General features: G+C 42.4%; 1 protein-coding gene across 1 annotated transcript in view; it reads left to right on the top strand.

The window, feature by feature from the left end:
• Positions 1 to 3143: 3143 nt before the first annotated feature.
• Positions 3144 to 18873, top strand: part of FSIP1 (fibrous sheath interacting protein 1) — a 201030-nt gene continuing 185300 nt past the window's right edge. Inside the window, exons 1-3 of the mRNA XM_045287732.1 lie at positions 3144 to 3266; positions 13884 to 14016; positions 16704 to 16881. Of these exons, the coding sequence (XP_045143667.1) occupies positions 13891 to 14016; positions 16704 to 16881 (304 nt within the window). The 5' untranslated portion in view covers positions 3144 to 3266; positions 13884 to 13890. The remainder of the gene's footprint in view (positions 3267 to 13883; positions 14017 to 16703; positions 16882 to 18873) is intronic.

Here is an 18873-nt window from a genome sequence, read left to right as displayed (position 1 = left end):
ATAAAAGTATTTTTTAAAAATACACAAAAAACCTGCAATATACAATTGGTAGAATCTTGTTTGTATAAAGTGCAGAGGATCTGAAGCTTTTGCTAATAAAGGTCAAAGACTGCAGGTTACAAAAAAAAAAAAAAGGATAAAAAGGGCCATATATGTAAAAGACCAGTTAATACAGCTATTTTTCAAATTATGCACTAATTACTAAGTCAGTGGTGACGAAATGAAAGAATTCTACCAACTTCTGCATTCTGAAATGGATCAAACACACAACCAAGAAGGATTCATTAATGGTGATTGGGATATTAAAGTTGGAAACAAAGAGGAAGGATCGCTAATTTGAAAATATGGCCTTGATGTTGCAGAAGAAGTGAGATCTCCCGTTATAATTTTGCAAAACTGATCATTGTAAATAAACTGTAAACAAGTTTTATCATTGTAAATACATTGTAAATAAATTTCTTCATTGTAAACACATTTTTATCAAAAGCATAAATAGGGACTATACATGTGGACCCCACCAAATGAAATACACAGGAATTAGACTGACTAACTGTGGGACAAGACAACGGAGAAGCACAACATTATCAGTCAGAAAAGGGCCAGCAATGAAATGTCCAGCAGACCACCAATTGCTATTATTCAATTTCAGATTGAAGCTGAAGAAAATTAAAACAAGGCCAAGGGAGCCAACATGTGACCTTGAATATATCCCATCTGCATTTAGGGACCATCTCAAGAATTGATTCGATGCACTGAACACTAGTGATCAGAGACCAGATGAGTTGTGGAATGACTTCCAAAACATCATAGTGAAGAAAGCACATTAAAAAGACAGGAAAAAAGAAAAGCTGAAAGTAAGAAGAGACGTTGAAACTTGATTTGGAACATAGAATAGTTAAAGAGAATGGAATAAATGAAGAAGACAAAAAAGAGCTGAATGGATCATTTCAAAAAGCAGCTTGAGAAGACAAAGTATAGTATTATAATGAAATGTGTAAAGACCTTGTGGTAGTTACATAATCTCCAGTCAACTGGAGGGTATTCAGAGTGAGGGGTGGGGTTTAGCCTGCCAATCAGGTCGCAGCTTGATGACCTCATTTTGGAGGCACGACAGAGATAAATGGCTCACTGGAGGTGGGACCCATGCTCTCTCTGCTTCATATTTCTGTGACAAGCCACATGGAGCCACACTGATGGCAGCCAAAGCCCTGAAGATGCGTCCACTGCCACTGGACCCACAGGTCTTTCCCCTCATTGGCCTGTGATCTTCCTGCATTCAGCAACATTGTATGCATTGCGTGAGTCTGAAGAGTAATATATAGACTAGTATTGGACATATGGGCCAATATAGGTCTTATGGACTGGGCTGGGATGTTTTCTTAATATATAATTACTTTTGGATATAAAGCTTTTTCCTATACATATATGAGTCTCCCTGAATTTGTTTCTCTAGTCTACCCGGACTAACACGGACCTGGAGGTAGGAAGTCCAAAGGGAACAACACATTCATCATTTCTCAAGCTGAAAGAACTGAAGACAACACTCAAGTCTTGAGTTGTAATATTGCAAGTTTCTATGGACGAAATTTTAAATGATCAGGAAGTATAAAAAAAGAAGAAATAGAGTCATTGTGAAAAACATTCAAATCATTTCACTCAAAAACATTCCAGCATTTCAAGAGATAGCATATGGTCAAGAACTGATGGTATTAAAGGAAGACATCCAAGCTACATTGAAAGTATTAGTGAAAAAGAAGGTTCTAGGAATGTATGGAATGCCAATAGAAATGCTTTTGCAAATTAGTGCAGACTGGAAGCACTCATTGGTCTATGCGCTGGTCTTTGGCCAACCAATTGGAAGGGATCCATATTTGTGCCCCTTCCAAAGAAAGGTGACTCAACAGAATGTTGAAATTGTCAAAGAATATCATTGATATCACATGTAAGTAAAATTTTGCTGAGGGTAATTCAGAAACGACTCAGCAGTACATTGACTGGAATTTAAGCCAGATTCAGAAGAGAAAGTAGAATAACGGATCACTGAATCTTGCCTGAAAGAAGAGAATACCAGAAAGATGATTACTTGTATTTTATATATTGTTATGTATTGTTATGATCCGTATTTTCAATCACCTCATATGCAGGTAAAGTTGGACAAGGAATTAGGAAGACCAGGGAGGAATTGATGCATTTGAATTTCAATTGTTGGCAGAGAAAACGAACTATCATGGACTGTCAGGAAAAAAAAAAGCAAATTTGTCTTGGAGTAGTACAACCAGAATGCTCTTTAGAAGAGAGGTGGTTGACACTTTAACATACTTTGGACATGTTATCAGGAGAGGCTAGTCCTGGAGAAGAACATCTGATTGATAAGAGGGTCAGCAAAAAAGAGTAAGACCCTTACAACAATGGGTTTAGACAAAGCAAGTCTGAGGAAGGTGCAGGGCCAGGCACTGATCCCTTCTGTTCTATATATCCAGGGTTGCTATGGGTTGGAGCCAACCTGGTTGGCGCCCAACAACGTGGTTGTGAAAATGCATTGTCAATTGCGACGTGCTGTGCAGTATGTGAAAGCAGGGGAAACTTGATAGTACTGGGGTTGAAAAAAAAATTAGTTTGGGGACGTAGGGAAATAGTTTTCATGCACTGGGAATTAGTTCATACACTGGGAACAACGAATAAACGATCCCAACAGCAATGATTACCCTTTCTGGACTGTTGCCCAACCTGTGGTAAAATGTGGTTTTAAAAATGTATATCACACCTAATCTTTACCAAGGTCTTTGAGTTGCAACCTTGTGGGTGAAGAATCTATAGCTCAGAGAGGCTAGATGACCAGGTTGGCTTCATCATAATGGGGACAGAGACATACAAGTAACCAGATTTTTTCCTGCCACGTTCGTCCAAAACAGTAACACCATTGCCCACTCACGTTCATTCGCCCAATAGCACACGGTTCGTCCACGCAACTACACATGGTTGCCTGCACAGCTCCATTCCTCGCCCTCCCGGGCCCCTAGTTCTCATTTAGGGATGGTACAGCCCTTTTTTCCTATCGCGAGACTTGAAGAGTCGTTCCTCTGGTTACCAAGGGAGCAGTTTCGGGAAACGGAAGTGTTTTAGACGGGCAGCTCCGCCACTTCACAGAGGCTGCCGTTGCGGGGAGAATTCTCCTCGCGGAGGGAAAGAGAGCGGCGCTGCGAGTGTCAGTGGTGCATTCCTGCCCCAGGCGACTGGCTAACTGCTCCGGGAGTCCCTTTGGGAAGGTGAAGGACCACACGGCTCAGGGGCGGGGCTCAATCTTCGCGCGCGGAGCCAATGAGTGGGCGGGGCGGAGTTTTGTCGAAGGGCGGGGCGCGGAGACGGACTGTAGTGGCAGTGTGTAGGGCCAATGAGAGCACGGGGCGCACCGTGCTGGGCGGAGTCTTGTCGGAGGGCTGGGCGCGGAGACGGGCTGCCGTGGGAGTGTGTAGGGCCAATGAGAGCACGGGGCGGACTGTGCTGGGCGGTCTCGGAGTCGGGGGCGGGGCCTGCGCGGCTCCTTCCACCCTGCAGGGTGGCTGCGGATCGTCGCCCAGGAGCCTGTTCTCTGAGGATTACTGGGGACACGTGGATGACATTCCTGACCTTGGGACCTAGTACCAGGACACTCGCCTTCCTGGAATTTATATGAAAAGTAGTCACCACAGCAATGCCTTCGAACAGGCAGTTCACAGTTTAAAAAAAGGGAGGGGCAGGTGGGCAAGTGAGGGCTCTGGCGAATTGATCAATGACTGATTAGGGACGCAACCTTTCTTGTTCTTAAAGAAATAGCAACCCAGGCCCCAGATATGTCGGCTTAACAAAAATGAAAATCCGCCGATTACCACATTGACGTTAGAATGGTGTGTGATGAGACAAGCACGCTCTTCGTACGCTGTTTAGTAGGAGGTTTGCTACATCCTCTCTGGAGGGCAATGTTGGGTACTAGCAGGAGCTCTGGTGACCCAGTGGTTGGTTACACGTTAGGCTGCTAACCTCAAGGTCGGCAGTCCGAAACCAGCAGCCACACAGCGGGCTAAAGAAAGACTAAAGTTGTCAAGGAGTTCGTCTTGCTTGAATCCTCTACCAATGCTCATGGAAGCAGCAGTCAAGAGATCAAATGATGCATTCCACTGGGTGAATTTACTGCACAAGATCTTAGTATTGAAAGCAAGGATGTTACTTTGAGCACTAAAGTGCACCTGACGCAAGCCATGATATTTTCAATGGCCTCATATGCAGGTGAAAGCTGAACTTTGAAGAAGGAAGACTGAAGAATTGCTGCACTTGAATTGTGGGGCAGAAGAATAATTGAAGTACAACTTGTCTTAGAAGTTCGGCCACAGTGCTCCCTAAAGGCAAGGATTGTGAGACTTATGTACTTTTTGGGCATGTTGTCAGGAGAGACCAGCCTCTGGAGAAGGACTTCCTTGGTAAAGTGCAGGGGCAGCGAAGGAGAGGAAGGCTCTCAATGGGATGGATTGACACCATGGCTACAACAATGGGCTCCAGCTTAAGAGCAGTTGTGAGGATGGTGCAGGACCAGGGGGTGTTTCCTTCTGTTCTGTTGTGCGTAGGATCATTATGGGTCTGAACCAACTCAACGGCCCCTAACAGCTGTTCCCTCTGCCGGGCTTGGTTTTTATTATTCACAGTTCTTGGGCCACAGAGGCTGGCATGCTACTTCAGTGTGGGCTTAGCTGATACGTCACCTGTTTGGGGACAAGTCTTTGAGACCCTAGATGTTATTCTTTCTGATAGCTGGGCACCATCTGCTTTCTACACCACCCTTTGCTATAGCACCCCTGTCTTCAGTGATCACTTCATGGGGGCAGGTTGAGCAGGATGGCCCTGTGGTTTTGCCTGTTAAAGGATGTCATCTAAATAGAAACAAAGAGTATGTAGCTTTTTGTATCTGGCTTTAAAAAAATGTATTACAATTCTTTTTAGATTCAAGGATGTTGCTGTGTGTACTGATATAATTAATATGTCTTCTTTTATTTCTGAGTAATAGTCATTTGTATGGATAAAGCACAGCTTATCCATTGCTTCACTCCCTCCCTCCCTCCCTGCCATTCTGTCGATCCTGACTCTTAGGAACCTTGTTGGACAGAGTGGAACTGGCCCAGTGAGCTTTACAGAAGTTACAGCCTCATCTTTCTACCTGTTCTTACTCCCAGGGCATTTGGATTCTTGCCAGTTTCTTGTGATTGTTAGCAGAACAGTTACAAACATCCATATGCAGGTTTTACTTCTTGATTAGATACCTAGAAATGAGATAGCCGAATCATATTGTAAGTGTATGTTTGCTTTTATAAGAAACCAGCAGGCTTTCAAAATTGGGCTGCAATTGCAAGGTCAGCAGTTAGAAACTACCAGCCAATCTGAGGGAGAAAAACAGGGCTTTCTACTTCTGTTTTTTTTTAAAGATCATTTTATTGGGGGCTCTTGCAGCTCTTTTTACAATGCATACATCAATTGTATCCGACATATTAGTACGTACATTCCATCGTTCTTTTCTAGACATTTACGTTCCATTGAGCTCTTGGGATCAGCTTCTCTTTTCTTCGCCGTGCCCCCTGACCCACATAGCCCTTGATAGATTGTAGATTGTTAATTATTTTCAAATCTCACCACAACCTCTGTCTCCCTCCCCTCTGGTTTCTGTTGTTCTTCCCCCTGGATGGGGGTATGTGGTCATGTGCCATTCATTGCTGTTGGTGGGCCCCTTCCTCCCCCATCCCCCCCTCCCCTTCTGGGATCTCTATTCCCATTCCTGCTCCTGGTTCCATGTGTTGTGAGTTTTATCTCTTGCCTGTACCTGTGTATATGCTCTCGTCTAGTCCAGAGTGGGAAGAGGCAATAGGGTCATGATAGTGGGGGGTAAGGAGGCCTCAAGAGATCAGAGGTATATTGCATGATCCATTAGTGCTCTAATGTACCCCTTCCTGTGACCCCTCTGTGGGGGGATGCTCCGTTGTCCTCAGATGGGCTTTGGGTTTCCGCTCCAACCCCCTCCATTCTCACCAAAGCATTTCTGTTTGTTTGTTTACTGTTTGTTGTGAATCTTCTGATGCCTGTTGCCTGGTGTTGGTGACACCTCACGATCGCACCGGCTGGTGTGCTTCTCCCATGTGGGCTTGTTGCTTCACTGGTGGATGGCCTCTTGTTCAACTTCAAGCCTGTAAGACCCCAGACATATCTTTTAATAGCCGGGCACCATCCTCTGTCTTCACCACATCTGCTTATGCACCATTTTGTCTTCAGCGATCGTGTGGAGGGTGGGGTGGGGGTGGAGTGAGCATCACAGAATGCCAGTTTGTTAGAACAAAGTGTTCTTGTATTGAGGGAAGGTATCAGCCAAGGCCCATGCCCGTTTGCAGCTTCAGTGTATTGCCTTATAAATATATTTACATAGGCCAATACCTCATATTTATGGATTAATGTATTTACATAAGTGCACACCTCTGTTGATACCCCTATCTCTGCCTTTGCTTCCTAGAGCTTGCCTCTGTTTCCCTTTGCCTCCTCAGAACCCCACAGAGCAGTTCCACCCTGTCCTGTGGGGTCACCATGAGTCGATGGCAGTGAGTTTGGTTTGCTTTGGTGCTGTTTTGCATTCCTACTAGCAACATATGAGAATTCACATTGCTCCCTCACCTTGTTAGTGCTTTTTATATATTTAAAAATGAAAACAATTATAATAGGGAACACCCTTATCTTATTGTGGTTTATATGTGCATTTCTCTAGAGACCAAGGATGTTAAAAATCTTTTCACTGGCAAATTCGCCATGCATATATCTTCTTCGGTGACATGACTGTCCATATCTTTTGCTTCTTTAATTTTGTTTTGAAACCTTGTATATCGCAGATTAATTCCTCTGTAACACATGTGTTCTGCAAATATGTCTCCAGTCTGTGGCTTTTGTTCTCATTCTAGAAACGATATGGTTTAAATTTTTAATTTTAGATCTGTGACCCATTTTGAGTAGGTTTTTGTATGTGGGTAGCATTTTTTAGGAACATATACCCCACATATAACCTACATGAGCATATTTGTTTTAAAAGGGGACATTGATGCAGTGAGATACTATGCTGTCGTGTGAAAAGATGAAGTGTACCTATAAATGCAAATGGAGAAAAATCTCCAAAATACATTAAGTGAAAAAACAAGAAGTTGCAATGAATCATGCTGCTTGCTTGTGTGTGTGTGTGTGTGTATGTGTGTGTTTACATGTTGGTGGGGTATTAAGGGTAGAAGATTTGCAGATGCCTGAAAAATTGAGATTTACAAACATCTCTTCAACACTAGATTGGAGAGGAGGATTTTAACTTAATTTTTCCATACTATTTGATTTTGTTTCCCTCAAAGGCAAGCATTTTAAAAATTTACATAGTAAACAAATATGTAATGTAAAAAACAGAGCACAAATCAACCTTTCAGCCATACAAATCATGAAAATGTAACTTCACTTTTTAAAAAAGATTGACTTTATAATTACTAACAGAGGAGGATTCATTTTACTTTTTCATTTACTTTTGATTCTCCCATTCATCCCCAAATGTCAAATTATAGCAGCCATGTGTTCTCATTTTGGTTTTAAATCATCTATGGTGGTTACATTCCTCACGAATTTTCATGAAAGAGTTTAATCTTGTTGAAATGAATGCTATAAAAATGATATATGTAAGTGGAGAGGAAATGTTTTGAGAATGATGAGGGCAATGAATGTACAAATGTGCTTTACACAATTGATGTATGTATGTATTGTGATGAGTTATATGAGCCCCTAATAAAATGATTTAAAAAAAAGATATATGTTAGTTATTTATTATCATTTAGAACATGATCATACTTTATTTAGTGGACTATCATGAAGTCAATAATATTTTACTTTTGAATTATAGTACATAAGAAAATATTTTTCATGTAATGTTAAGTGGTGAAAACAATATGAGTCTAATTTTCTTGAAAGAAGACATAAAGCAAATGGAAAAGAAACATACCAGTATTTTTTTTGCTTAGGCTGGTGGAACATTGGGGAATTTTAATTTATTTTTTGAAAACGTTTTTATTATATCCTAGGAACTTTTATGAAGTAAATATGATTTTTAAAATACTATAGAAAATTAGAAGATATAGATAATGGAAGCACAGAGAAAAGAGACAAGAACATTCAAGTACAGATCAAATCACAACCCATCACTCTTATTGCCTTGATGTGTGGCCATGTTCAGCTCTTTCTGTGTAATCCTTTAGTTCGAGAAATTGTACTTTTAAAAAGCATGATTATTGACATTTACCTCTATTCATAGGCTAGCACAATTTTTAATTATAATTTTTTTCTTGATTGGTATGAGCTCTTTATATATGTCAATTTATTAAACTTTTATATAGCATCTATGCTGCATATATATTTTTCCAGCTTTCCAGTGACTTTTATTTTTATTTAGAATTCTATTTATGGTCAAGATCCAAGAAAATGAAATATTATTATATAATCAAATGTATTACTCTCTTTTTGTTTTGCTTTATACTCTTGGTATCACGCTTAGTAAAGCATTGCCCACACTCCAATTCTGTGAATTTATTTCTGTGATTCCTTTCAGTCCCTTGAAGATTTCAAAATTTGCATTTATTTAATATTTTAAAACTAAGCTTTTACTTTTATTAAAGTAATGTGATTAAAGATGTCAAACTTTACCAAAATATGTGCAGTAGGGGAAAAAATTCACTCCCTAGTCCATTTGTACTTTTTTTTAACTTTTATTTTGTCAGAAACTAATTTTGTCACTCCTCTTTCTTTTTTATAATTAAATTTTTTGGTGAACAAGTTGGAGGTTTTACACATCAGACCATCATCTCGCATTCAATAGTTCCAGCCACGCATCAAACCTCTCCTCCCATACTCTGTCCCCAGCCATCCCATACTCCCCCGTCCAGCTTGTTCTCCTCTCTCCTGCGGACCGTTCTCCTCCCTTTACCCAAATCAACACCCATCATCCTTCTAGTCTAGTGCTGTGTCTTCCCACCCTCCCCTCCCCTCCCCTCCCTTGGGGACCTTCAAAGTCTGCTCCCTTTGGTGTACAGGCTTTGGTATTGGCCTTTAGCTTTATGATTGTGGCCTCAAAAAAGAGTTGTTCTTTTGTGACTGATTAACTTTGATCAGCATAATGTTCTTCAGGCCCATCTAGGTCAAAGGTGCTTCGTGGTTTCATCATTGTTTCGTGAGGATCCCTGGGGTTCATTGTGTATAAGGACCCAAGCTTTTTTATTCATTCTTTTACTGGTGGGCTCTTAGGCTGTTTCTACTTTCTTGCTACTGTGAACAGTGTTGAAATGAACATTGAAGTGCTTTTATCTCTTTTGTTACTGCTTTTATAAACCCAGCAGTGATATTACTGGGTCGTATAGAATTTCTATTCCCAATTATTTGGGATAGCAACGGATTGCTTTCCACAATGGTTGTAAACAGTTATCAGGAGAGACCAGTCGTTGGATAAGGACATCATGCTTGGTGTGTTAGTCTGGGAACTTTAGAGAAACAAACCCACAGAAACTCATGTATAAGAGAGAGTTTTATATAAAGGTTAAATGCACATCAAGAAGACATCCCAACCCAGTGCTGCCCAAGCCCACAAGTCCAACATTAACCCATTAACCCATATGTCTGACACCAATCCACAAGGTCCTCCTCCATCTGACAAAACACACACTATGATGCTGACTGCAGGAGGAAAGCTGAATTAGTGAGCGTGTTAGCATTTCAGTACTGGCAGAGGTCTCCACACGGCTGCTCCAGCACCCAGGGTTTCATCAGGGTAAGTCCATGCGGCTTCTCCTCAGGGATGTCTTGCAGGAAGTGAGCCTTGCCAGCTGGAGCAGGGAACTAGCCAAGGCAGCTGCACCCTGGTCCGACCATCACAAAGCAAGAGACCTAAGAACTTGAAAGGCGAGGCTCACCGAGCCATTTATCTCTCCACCCTTCAATTAACCCCACATGTGTTTCTTGGCTAGGTTGGCACAATGAACTAACTAACTCACATGGTAAAGTAGAAAGGCAGTGACAGAGAGGATATCCTCAAGTGACAGAGTGCAACAATGGGCTCAAGTATAACAATTTTGAGAGTGACTTAGGATCTGGTGGGCGTGTTTCCTTCTGTTGTACATAGGACCACCGTGGATTGGAACTGACTTGACAGCCTCACTCCTCAGAGGCAACCATCTTGACTTCTTAAATATTAAGTTTATTTAATAACATTTTGACTTATGAATTTTGGGACATCCTCTTTGACTTCCTAGTATGGTATTTGAGTTATCTTATATTCGCTCCTGTCCTTACACATTCTTCTTCTCATCAATACAATTAAGTCACATGTTTGGTTACGTCAACATTCAGGGCCTATATTCTTATAACAATTTAAATAGAATTGCCTGTTTCGTACGATGCTTTTTTTTACATGGAATTTTTATATGGCTGATATTTTTTCTTAAGTCGTCAAATGCATTTATTTTAATGCCCTTTGTGTATTCTTTTCCCCCCCTCATGTCCCAATTCATCCAGTCGGCTTCCAGTTATCCCCTTACTCTGGAACAGTATTTAATTTCTTATTTGCAGGAGCAAACGTAATAGAACAGGCCTATTTCTAAAACAAACGGAAAGCGTTCTAGAGCCTATTAGTTGATCCATGGAGTCTCTCTTTATTGACATAGACTGTCCCTGCTCTGCACATGCCTCTGCCTCATTGCTCCTTCTGGGAGCGACAGTGAGGGCCCTTGACAGCATGCAAAGTCATTTTGAAGACATTTGGCCTTTTGGTGACTTATGTTTTTAGCTTGTGACATGACAGCCAGGGTGATCTGTCATTCAACAAAAATTATGTCAGTGCCTTCTTGAATGAGGCCCTGGCCAGTGTGTGACTAATGCTGAGATCAATGACCTTTTCATTTCCTGAGATGATAGCAGTGACCTCCTGGCCCCTTAAACATCCACTTTGGCATGTGAAATGGTTAGTGGCCAACCCATAGTATCCCTTGATGTGCCTTGTGAGAGCGTCAGGTTGTTTATGTTCATGCTTCCTCCTATTTCTAAAACATCTCTGGCCTCTGCCTCTGCTGTTTGAAAAAGGAAGAGGCATGGATCATCTTGGAGGGTGAGCAGGGGACATTTCCATACTTGATAGGAGAGAAAGACTGTCTTCACTCTGTTGTGAGAGAAATGATCTGATATGAAATGGGTAGGGATTTGGGAAAGTTTTGTTGGAAGATAACCATTTACATATAAGGCTATGTGTTGAGATGCAAAACTTTGAATTCTTTTCACTTTAGCTAGCATGTATGACCCCGCAACATTACTGAAGACCTGAAATGCCCTTGACCAAGGAGACAGTTTGGGAGAATGAATGGACTCTCAATGCCTCACTTCTCTTTCTAGCTTAAGCCTGTGTGCCAGGCGTTAGACAGCAGCGTTAAGAATCGAGAAGCCAAAAAAAAAAAAAAAAAAGAATCGAGCAGCCAGGGTGCAGTGAAGTCTGCAAACATGAAAAAGAGTTGAAGCGATACCCAGCTAGTGAACGAAAGCCTGTCCTTTAGTAGAGGAAGACAGTTTTGCTCTCTGGTGCTTCCGAGGGCATGGAATCATGGATTTAGCAGGGGAGAGGAGCTGGAATCAGAGCAATGTCCTGGAGACAGGTACTCCATGAAAATGCAGAGCCAAGGTGGCCGTGGTTGTTAGGTGCCAATAAGTCGGTTCCTACTCATAGTGACCGTACGTACAACAGAACGAAAAACAGCCTGGTCTTGAGCCCCCTCACGATGGTTCTTATGTTTGAGCCCATTGCTGCAGTCCTGTGGCAATCCATCTGGTTGAGGGTCTTCCTCTTTTTAACTGCCCCTCCACGTTACCAGCCATGATGTCCTTTTCAGCAGAGGGGAAATCAGAGCTGGAAGGGGAACCCAGACCGAAGGCTGAGCTAGAATTGGAAAGGCTAGAGGCTGAAAGCCCAAACTGGAGAAGGCAGCAGCAAAGCTATGGGCCAAGTATGGGTCTTGGTTGAGAGGCAGTTGTTACTCATGAGTGTCTCTTCAAGTATGGCCAATTTTGGTAGTCACCTAACTGATGTCTACCAGGATTAAGATTTAAGGATTTTAAGGATTAAGAGTGTAGGGGTGGAGTATAGGCTGTCAATCTGGAGATAGCCAATGAGACTCTTTGTGGGCATGGCCTTCTCCTGAGAATTCTGAAAAATCTGATAATTCCTTCTTGGAGGTAGGAGACACACACTCTCTCTCTGCCACACCCTGGGAGTCATTGCAACTGACAAGGCTGACTGTGCAAGACATCCCTGTGGAGATGCCTGAAGCATCCCTTGATGCCTGATGCAGCCCTTGAAACTGGAGTGGCCACGTGGAGACCTCTCCCAACACTGAGATGTTTCCAATGCCACTGGACCCAAGGACTTTCTACCCACTGGCCTGTGATCTTCTACATTCGGCGTCATTGCATGTGTTTCGTCAGTTTGAAGAGGACTTTATAGATTGGTATTAGACATATGGGCTAATATTGGACTTATGGGCTTGATCTGGACTGGGCTGGGATGTTTTCTCAATGTTCAATTGCTCTTGTATATAAAACTCTTTCTTATACACATATGTGTGTCCATGGATTTGTTTCTCTAGCCTACCCAGACTAACACACCAATGCAGTGAGGACCTCCTGAAGGCACAGGAAGCCATTAAGATGGTGTTCATTTCTTCATTCTCATGTTGCCACTTTCACGATCTCCTGTTCTGTGTAGCATGTTTTGCACCTGCACTAACATGTTGCTTGGTGCCGTTGAGCGAGACCCCATGCACAACAGAACGAAACACTGCACAGTCCTGGGCTGTCCTCACAATGGCTCCTATGTCTGAGTCCATTGTTGCGGCCACTGTGTCCATCCATCCCATTGAGGGCCTGCTCGTCTTCTCCACCTTCCACTTTACCAAGCACTCTATATTGCTCCAGGCTGGTCCCTACTGACAACTTATCACCGAAAGTAGGTAAGACGAAGTCTTGCTATCCGTCCTCTAAGAAGCACTCTGGCCTTCTTTCTCTCAAGACAGATGTGTTTGTCCTTTTGGAAGTCCACGGTACTTTCAATATTGTTCACCAGCACCACATACGATTTAACAAAGCATAAAGCATCTTTTGATGAAATTTGGGGACCCTTAGGGTGCCTCCAGATATGGTATAATCTTTACAATACAGGCTATGAATTAACTGCATAGTAACACTGAGATAAAGTTTATTGTGCCAACCTGACCGATAAACTCATGTGGGGTTAATTGAAGGGCGGAGAGATAAATGGCTCAGTGAGCCTCGCCTTTCAAGTTCTCGCACCTCTTGCTTTCTGATGGTCGGACCAGGGTGCAGCTGCCTTAGCCAGTTCCCTGCTTCAGCTAGCAAGGGTCACTTCCTGCAAGACATCCCCAAGGAAAAGCTGCATGGACCTACCCCAATTCAGGCCTGGATGCTGGAGCAGCCGTGTGAAGACCCCTGCCAGCGCCGAGATGCTTACACATTCACTGACTCGGCTTTCCTCCTGCAGCCGGCATCATTGGGTCTGTTTTGTGAGATGGAGGAGGACTTTGTGGGTTGGTGTCAGACATATAGGCTGATGTTGGACTTGTGGGCTTGGGCAGCACTGGGTTGGGATGTTTTCTTGATGTGCATTTACCTTTTATATAAAACCCTCCTTTATACATATGAGTTTTTGTGGATTTATTTCTTTAATGTACCTAGACGAACACAAACATTAACAAACTAACGAAATATTTAAACATCTATGCTATCAGTTACTTAACAATTTTCCCCCTTAGGATATCCATGGATATTATAAAGGGAAACCTAGATAGAATTTCGAAACCAGCCTCAAACTCAAGAACACGCCCTGGGAGCAGAGGTTCAAATGCTTCTTTAGAGGTCCTCTCACCGGAACCAGTGCCCTTCAAGGTAATTTGTTAATGAGAAATCATGTAAATTCCTCCTGTTCTCTCACTGGTGGTGTGTGGAAGAAGTGTTGTGTTGCCGACCACTCTTTTGTTCACACCCACTAGCCCCTGTGCACGAACGAGGAAGATGAGACTGTCCCGGTAAAGATTACGGTTTCAGATGGAAGGCCACTGTGGGTTGGCCTCGAGTCATTGACACGTTGTTGTTTTCCTTTTCGTTTCTTTCCTGACCGCTCCACACACAGTTGACGAAACCAAGGCTGTTGTTAAGGCCTGGTGTACTCAGGGAACATGGAGATTATTTGGATTTTACAGTAGGCCCTCTAATATGAAAATTCTTTCCTTCCCCCTGCCCTCCTTTCAGCCTCTCTCTTCCTTCTGCTCTTTGTGGCTTATTGATTGATTCATTGTTGTGTTTGGTTACAGGTTATCTGTTAGCTATTTTGATCCATAGGAAAGAGAGCGTTGTATTCTTCTAACATGCCAACCTGGATGTTTACTAGTTTTTAGTAGCTTCTTTTTTCCCCCCTTAAAATGTCTAAAAATGATTTTTAATTTTGTTTTTAGGAATCAGCTTTCTCATCTGTGACAGGACAATTTATTCTTTTTAAAGTCATGGTAATTAAACATTTTGAATCTTAGGGTGAAAAAATATTGGCAAAATTATGAATCCATAATCATTCTTCTAATTTTGGAACTAGACTCCGTATTATGAACCTCTTGGAATTTTCATCAGTCATGATTTTGTTCAGAGAACAGAAAGAGCTACAGGCATTTCTGTGGAAAGAACTGTTTTTCTATATAAGAACTGATTTTCTATAAAACCACAGGAAAGGAAGTTGTGGGAGAGAGTCTCTACTGGATTATTGGTTTCCAAGTGTGGTTACTGCTCCTGGCACGGCCACAAGTCCCTCAGAACAAAGCTGGTGCCCAGATGTACACAGAGGTGGCTGCCTTTGATATTTCTTCCTAACTGCTTGCAGGAGCTCAGGAAGCTGACCTCTGCCACCCTTCTGCTTCCTAAATTGTGTACAGTTGCATTTAATGGGACGAACCTAATGTGTATCCGGATCCTTATCTGTAAGTTAGGGAATTTGGTTTATATTTTCTTATGACTGTTTTTCTAGAAAGTGTCAATCGTTGAATTTCAGGTAGGGAATCCAATTCTATCAAGAAGGATTCTATTTACGGAGTGCCTTTTCTTGGGACTAACCTGGGGGTAATGGGAAATGAAAGTAAAATGTGGAGTTGAGGATGAAGAAGATGGAAAAGTCATACACATAGGCCACAGGGGAGGAAGAGCAGAAAAGGTGACAAACAGAGAGGTCAGTAAATATCGAGTGAGGAAGTGATTGCTAGCTAGTGGGATGGGGAATCATGAGAAAAATTGCAATGAAGGCCAAGATTGCCTTTAATTCTCTAGTTTCAACTTTTGCTTTACTGTTAAGAGTTGGAATCATGCTGGGTGGTACACACACACAGAGGACTTTGTGTGCCCTTGAGTTTGATGTAGGACTTGGGTGCTAACATCATGCTATCTCCAGCTTCCTTTCTGATCACCAAGGCCAGATTTTCCAACTACTGCTCCTTCCCTTTCGTTTCCAACTTTTACATCCTGATTACCAGTAGTCATCGGTCCTCTTCTTTGCATGTTTGATCAATTTCAGACTAAAGAAATTGGTAGAATTCTTCAATTTCACCATCACTGACTTTAGTGGTTGGTGTGTGTGGATGGAATGACAGTTGTATTAACTGCACTTCCTTGTCGTCATATGGATTTCACAGAAAGCATTGTATCTCATAATAGATCTTGAAGTGCTCTTTTTGACAACAAAGGCGACACCATTCTTCATTAGTTTGTCCTTCCCAGCATAGCAACACAACTCCAAATTGCCAATACCAATTCACTTCAGCTCACTAATACTTAGGATATCAATTTTTGTGCGTTCCATTTCATTTTTAAGACTTCCATTTTTCCTTGATCTAAGGCACCCTGGCGGCATAGTGGTCACATGTTGGGCTGCTAACCTCAAGGTCAGCAGTTTGAAACTACCGGCTGACCTCAGGAGAAATGCAAGGATTTCTACTCCCATAATGAGTTACAGTCTTGGAAACTCACAGGGCCAGTTCTACCCTGTCCTGTCGGGTCACTATGCGTCAGGATCGACTCAAGGGCAGTGAATCTGGGTTTGGTTATACTTCATACGTTCTGCATTCTGATTATTAATGGAGGTTTGCAGCTGTTTGTTCTCATTTTGAGTCATTCCCATCAGTCGTTGAGCGTCCAGAAAACGTTATTCCATCCACCTCATTAAGGTCAACACTGTTTTTGATAGGTAGCTCTCCCCATTCATATTTTGAATGCCTTTCAACCTGAGGGGTTCATCTTTTGGCATTATATCATACACGTTTAGGGGGCTTCTTAGAAGTGGCTGATTACCGAGATGTGGATCATCTCTTCCTTCCTCTTCATCTGTTTTAGTCTGGAAGCTCTGTGGAACCTGTCCACCGTGGGTGATGCTGCTGGCATTTGAAATACCAGTGGCATCATTTCCACTAGCACAGCATCACCCGAGTGACCGCAGGACAACAAACTGACAGCCAAGTGGTGGATACTTCCTTTAGTGTTTTCATATTCCAGAACTTAAAAAAGATATGACTTGGAAACTGTTTGGAAATTATTTTTAGCTTGTTACTGCAATCAAGTTGAGTTGTGGTCGGGAAGACCACTCGGAAAGCACAAAGGGAAGCAGAAGCAGTGCTGATGACACATGGGAACACCATCCTGAGACTGCAAACGTGGACGATGGGCGATCGGATGAAGACCTGGATGATGACCAATATCAGACCATCCCCGAGTGTTCAGGTACTATCAGTACTAGATGACTGGCATTTAAAATGTTAACTTATGTGCTTTTTTTTTTATCGTGGTTGTTATTGTGAGGTACTGTCGGGTCGCTTCCACCTCACAGCAACTCCGACAGCAGAAGGAAACCCTGCCTGGTCCTGTGCCATCCTCACAATTGTTCTGATGTCTGAGCCCATTGCTGCAGCCACGGTGTCCATCCATCTTGTTGAGGGATTTCCTCTTTTTTGCGGCCCCTCTATCCCACCAAGCACGATGTCCTTCTCCAGGCACTGGCCCGTGAGAGCATGTCCAAAGTGCACGAGGTCAAGTCTCGCCATCCTGCCTTGATGGAGCATTCTGGTCGCACTTCTTCCAAAGCAGACGTGTTTGTTCTTTTGGCGGTCCATGGCTCTGTCAATGTTAGCACTTACGTAGAGATAACATTAAAAAGAGAGAGAGAAACATATATATATATATATTTTGTGAGCAAGCAACCATCGATTTTTATTTGGAACCATTTTGGGCCTTAAAGATACTTAGAAAAATAGCAACATATGCCATTTAATTAAAATGGTTATTGTAGTCACTTTACATTCATGAAGAATGAAGTGTTCTACATTTAAAAAAATCATTTTATTGGGGGCTCGTACAACTCTTTTCTCAATCCACACATCCATTCGTTGTGTCGAGCACATTTGTACATTTGTTGCCCTCATCATTCTCAAAACATTTGCTTTCTACTTGAGCCCTTGATGTGTTCTATATTTTTTGAGGAATGATTCATTGATCTTTTTGATGATGATAATCGCACAATAAAATGTATTTGCAAATTGCATTTACCTTTTTAGGGATAGCACCACTTGATTTTCATAGCGTTTTGACTTTTAAAAGACGACTTTATATTTTTCTTAGTTACTAAATTAATTCTGGTCAGATGAAATTAGACCAGCACTTCTTACCATGTTGTCTGCAGTGCCCTGGAGGATGGGCATGAGGATGGGAGTAGAGTGGAGGGGCATCCCTGAGGCCCTTTTAGGGGCTCTGAAAAGTGAAAACTATTTTGTTAGTACTGCTTATATGGAATTTGCCTTTTTACCCACTGTACTAATATTTGCACTGATAGTACAAAAGCAACAGTAGGTATTGTTACTGGAATGCAGGTCCTTGCCTTACTAAGAAAAATATTTAATGTTGGAAGACGTAGGGTATCGCAAAAGAATTTTATTTTAAAACTTCCAACTGGAAGAAATCCTTAAGCCAGCATGCTGGCCCCAGTATTTCTTGAGTATCTCTCGCCTGCATACCTTGTAGTTTTTAAGAGTTTGCTCTCATGTGATTGTTGGGAACTTCCTATGGTCGGTTGGTAGGTTCTGGGAAATGTAGTCCCAAGATGTTGGCTTGGCCTCCTCATATGCTCTGTCCAAATCTCCACCTCCACTCCCTTGGCCTGTCTCAGTATGAGGGGTAAGACTGCTGGTGCCGGAGCAGGAATCGGTGAGGGGCCCCAGATGGTGTCACTGTGCATCAGCCTTTACCACCAAGGAGGCAGTGGCCAGGATGAGATGCAGCCAGTGTCACTCAAGCACATCTCTAATGAAGGAGTAAAAATGATTAATCTTAACAACGTGAAAAAGAAAACAAAACGGCAGTTTCGTCGTTTTGTTTTCTTTTGTCCCTTTGCCTTGCTCTGTCTTGTTTTTTGGTGCATATTATTATCTCTGCAGGGCTATCTAGATAAGATAGGCTGGATCAACAGTCTGGAGGAGGAAACAACAGGCCCGATGGTTCTGGGGAGGACATGGGAGAGGGGGAGGTGGGGGAAAGGAGGTGGTGTTGACCAACCCAGGGAGAAGGGAGCAACAAGTGATCCAAAATTAGTGGCAAGGAGGGTGTGAGAGGCCTGGTAAGGGCAATGTAGCCAAGAGAAATTACTGAAACCCAAATGAAGGCTGGACATGATAGTGGGACAAGAGGAAAGTAAAAGGAAATAGAGGAAAGAACTAGGAAGCA

Source organism: Echinops telfairi, unplaced genomic scaffold (assembly GCF_000313985.2).
Source record: "Echinops telfairi isolate 266 unplaced genomic scaffold, ASM31398v2 ScPeMD7_18;HRSCAF=68, whole genome shotgun sequence".
Classification (NCBI taxonomy): Eukaryota; Metazoa; Chordata; class Mammalia; order Afrosoricida; family Tenrecidae; genus Echinops; species Echinops telfairi.
Note: the sequence above shows the minus strand (reverse complement) of the source record. Positions and strands in the feature narration are given on the sequence as shown.